Below are 10,701 nucleotides of genomic sequence, written 5' to 3' on the forward strand. Positions count from 1 at the left end.
AGGCAGGGTGGATGGCTGCCAAAATGAGGGCTTGAACCCAGATCCTTGGTCAGGTTCATGCTCTCTGCTGTCTAGTCCACCAAATGTATGTCTACACTTTAACTGCTTTAAAGGAAAATGCAATGCAACGTGTTATTTCTCCCTCGTGCAGCCTTTTTGTAAATGGAGACAACGGACAAGAGACAAAAGAAGGGATTAGGCACTTGTCTTGTGTCTGTATTTGAATGGCAGCAAACACCCACACACTTTTTTCTTTCTCCTCCTCACAGATGTTGATGACTGCCAGTCCGAGCCATGTGAAAATGGAGGCACTTGCATCGACAAGATTGATTCATTCCTCTGCCTTTGCTTGCCCAGCTATGGAGGAGACACGTGTGAGAAAGGTGAGAGTGCGAATACTGCGTCGGCAAATTCAGTACATCGCTGTGTGTGCAACCACAGCGGTGAACTTGTTAAGATTCACGGTCATCTGATACTTTCAGTAAAAGGTTTGTTGCAAACTGTGCTGGTGTAAATAATCCTGATCAGTGTGCAACGTCTGTTACAGCTGTATGTCACAACACGGTATCACAATCTCAGCAGCTATCAGACACAGTGTATCTGTGTGTGTCACAGGGCTGCAGGGTGATAGATACTGACTTAAACTCCTGCAGACACAACAATATACACACTGTTTCCCAATAATCAGTTAGTATTTGCACATTTATTTTGTTTTCAGTCAGCATTCTACATTTTAATTTATTGGAAGGATGGGAAGGATTGAGATGTGGCATCTCATTTTCGAGGGGGTACATACATACATACCAAATACACAGATACAGACAGCTTGCTCACCCTATCTCACACACACACACACACACACACACACACACACACACACACACAGTTTTTTTTTAAGATATAAAGACGTCCAGAAGCAGCGGTGATAGCGGGATCTCAGAGACAGATTATTCCAATTGGAATTGGATATATTTGAATCATGGGCGATTTTAGACCCTTTTTAGGGGGGCTCACCCCCCCTAAATTTAATCTCAGCCTCCCTAAAAATGACAATAATAAAAAACAATTTTTTATTTTATTTTTTTTCAATTTTGGTGCTTCAAGTGAGAGTTTGTGAACTTGTCTGTTAGTGACATATGACAAAGAATTACAGGTTCAAAGGGCTTAGAAACAGGTTTAATATCCTGAGTCGCTGTCGCCAATGCTATGCACCTGTAACCCAGTCAAGGAAAGGGTTAACAGAAACGTAGTGTTGGCCAATCAGAGGAGGTTGTGCCAGACTCCGCCTTTGGCTGGGTCTCTATCTAATCTGTCAGAGGGAGAGCAGGAGTGCGGTTGGAAAGTTTAATGTTGGTAGTCCCCAGAGAAGAAATTGGTTATTTCAAGTTGCAGATTAGAATCCAAATTGAAACGTAAACAACTAAATTTGCTGAATGTTAGAACATTGTGTCAAATTGGTCGTTATTACTGTGACTTATAAAGTGTCAGGTTTAGTTAAAAACGTTTACTGACGTTCAGTAGCTAGCTCAGAGATAATGAAATAATAATGAAATTACTGATTTAAGCAGGGGGGGTTAACACTTTTGCAAGGCACTGTATCCGTGTCACATTCTCATTAGGGGCTGAGCCCCCCTAAAGGTCTGATCCTAGAATCGCCCCTGATTTGAATGATCTGCGTCCAACTTCTTTGAGAATTCGGGGGACAAAACAAAAAGGGATATTGCTTATGTTTGAGTGGATATGAAGATCTACATGGAACCAAAAAACAGTTTCAAGTAGGAAGGACAGTTGAAATAAATACATTTACAAGATGAACTGAGCCCAGTAAAATTGCCTTCTAGATTTATGCTGTCGCCAGTTAAAGCTATAGCGCGTAGTATGTGCCGCCCCCATAAGGAATTCTAAGTAATGACAACAAAACTGTCGGCGTGTCCACATGATACAAGCCTTCCATGATCGTGCACTAAAAATGTGCATTAAAAATAGACATTTTGGAAATCACGCTTATTCGCTGTCTTGCCGAGAGTTGCCAAAGTAAAATGTGTCAATCAGTGAGCTTTTTCAGGGATTTTGTTATCTGTGGACATAGCCAGGCTAGCTGTTTCTCCCCGGTTTCCAGTCTTTATGCTAAGCCAAAGTAAAGTAAATAATTAAGTAAATAACAGTCATAACCAAGGATGGGGAGGCAGAGAAACAAGCCAGTCACACAATCAGGAGGATGGCTTTGTAGCTAAATATAAACCATGCAGGCAAAGTTAGCAATGAACTGGCTGGCTGTAAAATAATTTGATGCAGGCCATCTGACATCGAAGTAGGCAAATCAAGATTAGTGTGATGTAATCAAAGAAGCCTACGGCAGCAATCAACTCACCAACACGGGGCCGGCATCCCATTATACAAAAAAAGGAGGCAATGTAGTCTCATAGATAGATAGATGATAGATAGATAGATAGATAGATAGATAGATAGATAGATAGATAGATACTTTATTGATCCCCAAGGGGAAATTCAAGGTCCTAGTAGCTTAAAGACATCACACACAACATACACATACATCATAAACAGGATGAAACAAAAAATCCACATGAATAATATGGACAATAAAAGAAAAGATACTAAATAAAAAATCCACATGAATGTACTAAGGCATGAGACACTTGCAGTGACAGGGCAGGTAAGGTGCTCTATGGTAAGGTGCTCTATGAGAGTGTGTGTCATGGTGGTAGTGCAAATAACCCCCCATACCACACACTCATATCAACGTGCACTCACATGCTGATTCATCACCTCACTGGTTTTAGCCACCTCCAGCTCCTGATCTGTCCTCCTTGTGTGTGTGTGTGTGTGTGTGTGTGTGTGTGTGTGTGTGTGTGTGTGTGTGTGTGTGTGTGTGTGTGTGTGCGTGCGAGCCGTGCACTAGTAGTAATGAGAACAAATGAATATCTAACCTTTGCAGTTATAAATGAATCCACGTCTGTGGTGTTATTAATGAATACTAATAGTGCAGGGAGAGGACCACATGTGCTGTGAATTGAAAACGAGCCTGTATAATTACAGTATTTAGCCTCTCAAGATGCCACAGTCATATATTTTTGTCTTTATTTGCCAAATGGGTTGAACGCTCGGTAAAAAAAAAAGAAGCTTCCTCTCTCCTCCCATGTTACCAGACCATTTTATCTTACTTTGTGTTCCTGCACTTAGAGTAACTATGCCTTCAGGTGCCCTTCAAGAAATGATTTTAGTGTCTCTCACTTCCCCTCCTCTTTTCTCTTCATCTTCACAGACGTAGAAGGTTGCGAGCACGGTTGGAGAAAGTTCCACGGCCACTGCTACAGGTAAAAAAAAATGATGAAAAACTGTCTGTGCTGTTAAAATAAATATATTTTCCTGCAACCACAGGTGCCTTATCTATCTGCATTTTTTTTGTATACCCTGGAGTTATCTCACCACAGCACTCATTTAAACTTGTCTTGCTGTGGTATGTATAAAATATGTATTTTCATTTCCACTTTCACTGCGTTGTCCCACAGGTACTTCACCCACAGACACACCTGGGAGGACGCAGAGAAAGACTGCAGAGAGCACAGTGCCCACCTCAGTAGCGTCATCTCGGCTACTGAGCAGGAGTTTATCAATGGTATGTGTGTATTTCTGTCATAAACAAACCTACACATAACACACTTGTACAAATAACCAACACAAAAGACACAAATTCAATGAATGTCTCTGAATGCACCGAAATGTTTGTATATTCATAAGCAAAAGATATAATATAAAAGTATAGCATAACTATCGCATAGCAAAGACGAGGTGTTGTGTTAACTTATTTCCATAGTCTTCCTGGTTTGTTAATTCACTGACAGAAATAGACAAAACAAGAGTGAGAAGAACCGGTTTAAAACGATTTGAGATAATGTATCAGTGAGTATTTAAGTCCGTGTGGATATCAGAGTTTTTACAAAAGGAACATGTTGTACTGTTGTTTTTTACAGGTCTGGGTCATGATAACGCCTGGATCGGTCTGAATGACCGCACGGTGGAGGAAGACTTTCAGTGGACTGATAGCAACGATCTGGTCAGTGATCAGTTTTAAATTGAGCTACTATGTGAGGATCTCAAACTCCAGTTTTAAAATCTTCAAATCTAAAGTTTTTGTTTGTATTGACCTCAGTTATTATTGATTTAACGTTTTATACTCAAAAACGATCAATCAGATTTGATAGACAGCAGCCTTCCAACATCAGCAGACAGACCTATGATTCAAATGTTGCTCAGTCCTAAAATGGGCAGAAGTTCTGCAAACCAGTTAGAAGAGTGCAGACAAAAACACAAATAAAGAAATCTCTTGTATTCATTAAGGACCCATTGCTCATAGAAAGAAATCATCTTCAAATCTTTTCTTTTTTTTTTTTAGCATTTTAATTAAAACTGTGTCCCGATTTATGTGCAAGATCTCGTGTTATCTTGCAAATGGCATTCATCTGAAAGTTTCATCTTTGCTTTTAGCGAGAGAGAAGATTGTAGAGTTACAGTCTGCTGTCACAGGTGCTGACAAATGAAAGCAACTGCAGCTGGATTCTGTTGTTTCGTTGTTGTGCAGGTATACGAGAACTGGAGGGAGAGCCAGCCGGATAACTTCTTCGCGGGAGGGGAGGACTGCGTGGTCACAATTGCCCATGAGGACGGCAAGTGGAACGACGTGCCCTGCAACTACAACCTGCCCTACATCTGCAAGAAAGGCACAGGTACTGTAATACTGTTGGACCCAATGTAACCAAACAGCACAGCAAACAATAACTTGTTTGTCACATTCAGGTCCGGTGTGACTTTCTCATCAAATCAAAACTAAATCAATTCATCAGGAGAGATTTTTGCTGTCTTCCAACAATTGGTTGCTTGTGTGTTTTTGCTGACCAGCTGGCCACCTGTTAGTCATCATTGATCATCATCACTTCTTGTGCTCTTTATGCAGAAAAGATTCAGCGGTTGGTCAGACTTTGGTAGCTTTCGCATCACTCGCACTTTTTCTCAATTATAGGTCACTGGGCAGATGCTCCAAAAAAAAATTGACGACAAACACAAACTAAAGTGAAAGTTGTGATTCAGTCTCAAACCGGTATTGATTTCATGAGAGCAATATCAATCTCAATCTTCCTCTTATTGCTGTCTCTCTCTCTCTCCTCTGGGCTCACTTATGCTTTTCCAGACAGCAGAACCGTTAGTTGCAGTTATTGCCAATTACTGCCTTGCCTTGACTCAACTGACCTGAATGTGAATGCAGCGAGAGCTTGTAGGATGCAAAGAAAAGCTAAAGACTGGGACAGACATGCTGGAGAAATGGAGGACGGTCAGGATGAGTTAGGAAAGGAAGGACAAAGATGGAGGAGGACATGGAGAAGAGGATTAGGTAGTTTAAGGGTGTTTGTTTGTCAAGCTGTGGTCTCATGGCTCTGTGGTTTGGCTGTACTCCCTGCCTACTGCAGAGACCCATTACCTCCTTCTGGCCACTCCACAAATCACACTCAGATACAGCAACAAGGCTGCCATCTAGAGGGAGAACACACCTGCAATATTGAATTTGATTAAAACCAAACAATATGTCTCTTGACACTCTCTTTTGCTGTAGTAAGAGTATTTATACTTAACCGATGCTTGATAAGTGGAAGTTAACACTATTATATTGGTTATTTCATCATGGAGAGTCATACAATTTTGGACTTTTGGCAATATATACATCTCTGGATTAATGTGAATTAGATACTGGATATATACCAACCTTTATCTGTACTGTATGATTGATGTGGTTTGATTTAATTGTTTTTGCCAGTGTTGTGTGGGACCCCACCCGCAGTGGAGAACGCCCATTTGATAGGTCGGCGGAGATCCCACTATGACATCCATGCAGTAGTACGCTACCAGTGCTCTGAGGGCTTCTTCCAGCGTCACATCCCCACCGCTCGCTGCCGGGCCGACGGGAGCTGGGAGAGACCCAGGATCATCTGCACAAAGTGTGAGTGTCTATCTTAAAGCTTTATCATGTGTCATGTATGTAACGGCTCTCTTATACCAACTGGTTAGAGGTTAAAGATTATCAGTATTAGTTTGTTTTTTTATCAATTGTAATCAATTTCTGTGTCATCTGATAACATTTTACTGCCATGTGATTGTGTCTTTTTATTGTTGTCCTGCCCTGTCCCCCAGTTCCCTCAATTCCAAACCCTCTGCCAGATTGTCATTGTAAATCATTATTTGTTTTTTTATTGGATTTCCTGGTTACATATAGCCTAGTTTCTGGTCTTTTGTATTTTGATGCTCATATTCAGTGCAACTTACAATACAGTTAGTGCAGGAGTAAAATAGGATTCAATCCTTTCAACCACGGAAATTACAACAAACTCAATGTAAGAAGTCGATTGAAGGCAAACTAGAGGTGCCCCTGTGGCCTGGGGGTCAGGGCACCAACCATGAGCCACAATGTCCCTGGTTCATGTCCAGCTGTCGGCTGATTAGCAACAAGAAATTGCAGTAGAAAAACAGCAAGATATGTTTGAGTGTCACCTCTTCACATTAGTCTATATCGACGACGTTCCATTTCCGGGAATGTTCAGGTGCCGCCGGTAATTCCGCCGGATGTCCCTCATTTTCGGCCGGATGTCCGTCACCTTCCGCTTTCTTTGTGTTGTCTGCTAGATCATCTGTCATATCTGTAGTTTTCTGTTGCATGACTTAAACAACTTTTGAACGTATGTTCCACCAAAACAAGTTCCTTCCCAAGGTGCTGTGTGGACCAGCCAGACCCTCCTCCGCAGCGCTGTGGAGGAAGGTCTGGCAATGCGACACTACCTTTACATAGTTTGCCACTCCATATATTGGCCACAATTCTTAAAAAAAAAAAAAATATGTTTTTAGTTATGTGTTCATGTTAAAAAAAAGATTATTATTATTATTGGATTTTAAAACTCTGATTTTCATACCAGCATCAGCCTCAAAAGTCCAGTATCAGTCGATCTTTCGTATTTAATGTATGGTCCCTTAAAGTATTTCTAAGTGCAAAGAAAGAAAGAACCTGATGACAGCTGTGTATCTACTACAGTAAACGCTCAACATAAAAAAACATTTTTTTACCTCCACTTTTAGCCCGGCGGTCACACCGGTACCGACGCCACCATCACAATCAGCACAACGAACGTCGCGGTCACAGGAGACACGGAGGAGAGGGACACAAGGCCAGAGAGGATGCACACAGCTACTACTGAACCAAATAATATAACATCTGCAAAGCCTTGGTGCTAACCATGGCCCATAAAGAAAGACAGTAGTTCAGATCACCCTCACTACTTTTTCCTGCTTCTAACCATGCTCCGTTTGGCTTCATTCCTCCTACAGTTTTCTTACTCTAACATACAGTTTATCTCCATAACCTCTATCTCTGAGTTTGGGTGTTTTGATGCTTCTTTTTGTTTTCACCCTGCTTCCTTTAACCAAGGTCTATGCGAACACTAACTATAACACTAACTCTTGATCCCGCCCTCCCTACCTAACCTAATATCATTATCAGTACAGTAAATCTGTAGAGTCTGTTTTGTTCTACTGACATGCTTTTTTCTAATATTTGCGATGTTTTTGTGTTATGTTACTATTTATTATGAATTGTTTGCTAGTGAATATGCTTTCTTTTTTTACTTATACTTCAAAAAGCCGATGTAACATCATTTTTCTATACCACTATATAAGTCCAACAATGAACAATAAACTAAAGTAATCATTTGATTGCCTCTAATCTCTGTATTGTATTTGTGGTGTTTGTTATTGGCTGATCCCTGATCAACAGCTGGACCTTGTCTAATCAAATAGACCCCCCCGCCCCTCCTCATAAGCACTCTCAGCTAATGAATATGTCCCACTGAAATAGATAGTGTGGATGGGATTATACTTTCTTGAGATAACCACTTGATTGTATCTGAATTGCTAAATACTTTCAATCTTTGCACGGCTATATTTACATGATGGGTAGAATGTCACAATTTTTTTGTCTTTGGTCCCTTTGATATTTGATCGGTCATCCACTTTTTTGGTGTTCTTATGACTTTTTGTCCTGCTGTTGTATTCCATTCTTAATAAATCGATAAAATGAACAACAATTTCTGAATTTTTTTTTTATTTATTTTTTTTTTATTCAAGCTAAAAGCTGTCTGGGACATTAAACGTCACCATCAGCTTAGTAGAGGTGGCGATGAAGTCATGTGATCGTGGTGTAGTTTGGTTGGTTTAGACTGACGTTAGCTTAACTACTAAAGATTATCTTACTGAACAAAATGTGTAACATTTGTTTGTCACAGAGCTTATTTTCTGCAATAATCCAAACTCAAATTGAAACATTTAATTTTATTGTTGTCTAACCAGAGCGATGCTAACTTCCGGGTTCACCCACATAAATACGTCATCCCTGCAGTACTCTATTCATGGTCCCCATGATGAACCAAGGGGGTAAGCTTTGCTTCAGAACTCGAACCTCCTATGGCGCCATTTTGATGCTACCAAGCGATCACCCGACATTAGCATTCCATTGACTGCCATTCATTTTGACGTCACTTTGACAGCGAATAACTTTACATCTGAAGCGTTTAAAGACTCTATTTGTCCATTGTTTATTTCTAAAGAAACACGACAATGTATAAAAGGCTCCATTACCTTGTATCTCACGTTATGGCTCAGTAGCAGACGTTTTTATAAAAATAGGCTAACGATTGTGTCATAACCACGCGACTTACTGTCTCATAGTAGAGGAATTACCGTATATTAGCCTACAGGAGAAGCTTGCAGGCAGTTTCGACTTACATTAGCTGTTTAAGTTTAATTACTAATGTTAACTAGCATTTTAGCTAGCAATAATTAGCCTGTGTCCATGTTATCTCCTTACATATACCTACGCTCTCCGTCTCTGCAAGATTGGGAATGATTGAGATTTCTCTTGGCACAGCTACCAGAAGACTTACAACTTTCAGACAGGTTGCTCACGTCACATTTATGTCGTCTCTCTCAGTTGGAGGCAAGGGGGTAAGCTTCGCTTCAGAGCTCGAACCTCCTATGGCGCCATTTTGATGCTACAAAGCGATCACCCGACGTTAGCATTCCATTGACTGCCATTCATTTTGACGTCACTTTGACAGCGAATAACTTCACATCTGAAGCGTTTAAAGACTTTATTTGTCCATTGTTTATTTCTAAAGAAACACGACAATGTATAAAAGGCTCCATTACCTTGTACCTCACGTTATGGCTCCGTAGTAGACGTTTTTGTAAAAATGCAATATTCGGAATGATTGAGATTTCTCTTGGCACAGCAACCAGAAGACTTATAACTTTCAGACAGGTTGCTCACGTCACATCTACGTCGTTTCTCAGTTGGAGGCTGTGCAGTAACGCTCAGCGCTCACTGGAAAAGTGCTTCTAACGGCCTTCACTGGTCTCCGTCCAGAGCAACGGGATCTGTTGGTCCATTCTTATATACAGTCTATGGTTGGAGGCTGCACAGTAACGCTCAGCCATCACCGGAAAAGTGCTTCTAATATCCTTCACTGGTCTCCGTCCAGAGCAATGGGATCTGTTGGTCCATTATATACTGTCTATGGGATGAACCCTAATGACTTTGATGATCACCTGACTTCTCAGTGCCACTTAATAAAAGGCTATTGGATGGATTGTCATGAAATTTGGTACACTGATTCATGTTCCCCACAGTATGAATTATAACATTGGTGGTTCCTTAACTTTTTCCCTAATGCCACATATTGGTTCATACTTACAAAACTAACAACATTCATATTAGTCTCAGCTAGCTAGCTAGCTTACATTTAGTGCTGTTTAGCACGTTAGCAACCTCACATACTAAACCAATATGGTGAACATGGTAAATATTAGCATTCGTTGTAAGCATGTTAGCATGCCGACATCAGCATTTAGCACCCCCGTGGCTACTTAGAGCCGCTAGCATGACTGTATGCTCAAGTTTTGTTTTACTGTAGTGTGTACAGATCCTATAATCCATTACTTTCAGACAGGAAAGTGCTGTTGTGTTTAGAGATTGTTTATTTCATGTCACCTTGGTACCCCAGCAGATGGAACTCGATCAAACCCTTTTATTTTGGCTTTATCTTTCTGAGCTTTGCTGCTCACTATATTGCACTACACAGCAAGCAATAGTTTTATCCTGTTGCGTTCACAAGTCAATTTTCTCATCTCTGTTGTGTCTGTGAGCAGAATATTTTAAGAGAGAAGGATGGCCCACCAGGTGAGTGGAACATAAGACTGTTTTCCGGAAAAAAAAAGAAGAAAAAAAAACAGAAACCCTACTGTGAAAATAACCATTCAATTTTCTTCTGGTGAATTAGTTTGATTTTAATCTGATACTGAAGTTCAACCACAGAAATCTATGGTTCTTCACTTCTATTTAAACTGGATTTAATTAGGGCCATAGCGAGGATTTTTAAGCAGCAGTGTGTATAATTTAGGGGGATATATTGGCAGAAATGTAATATATTATTCATATTTTTTTCTTTGTTTCCATTAGTGTATAATCCCCTGAAACTAAGAACTATGTTTTCATTATCTTAGAATGGGCCCTTCAAATCTACATAGGGAGCGGGTCCTCTTCCATGGAGCCTGCCATGTTGCACTGCCATGTTTCTACAGTAGCCCAGA

General features: G+C 40.5%; 1 protein-coding gene across 1 annotated transcript in view; it reads left to right on the forward strand.

The window, feature by feature from the left end:
* The window catches only part of LOC116037356 (neurocan core protein-like), a 47,396-nt gene extending 39,255 nt beyond the window's left edge, over positions 1 to 8,141 (forward strand). The window contains exons 14-20 of the mRNA XM_031281229.2: positions 270 to 383; positions 3,284 to 3,335; positions 3,531 to 3,637; positions 3,993 to 4,075; positions 4,601 to 4,745; positions 5,828 to 6,010; positions 7,138 to 8,141. Coding sequence (XP_031137089.1) covers positions 270 to 383; positions 3,284 to 3,335; positions 3,531 to 3,637; positions 3,993 to 4,075; positions 4,601 to 4,745; positions 5,828 to 6,010; positions 7,138 to 7,256 — 803 coding nt within the window. The 3' untranslated portion in view covers positions 7,257 to 8,141. The remainder of the gene's footprint in view (positions 1 to 269; positions 384 to 3,283; positions 3,336 to 3,530; positions 3,638 to 3,992; positions 4,076 to 4,600; positions 4,746 to 5,827; positions 6,011 to 7,137) is intronic.
* The last annotated feature ends 2,560 nt before the right edge of the window (positions 8,142 to 10,701 follow it).

Source organism: Sander lucioperca, chromosome 9 (assembly GCF_008315115.2).
Source record: "Sander lucioperca isolate FBNREF2018 chromosome 9, SLUC_FBN_1.2, whole genome shotgun sequence".
NCBI classification, from domain to species: domain Eukaryota; kingdom Metazoa; phylum Chordata; class Actinopteri; order Perciformes; family Percidae; genus Sander; species Sander lucioperca.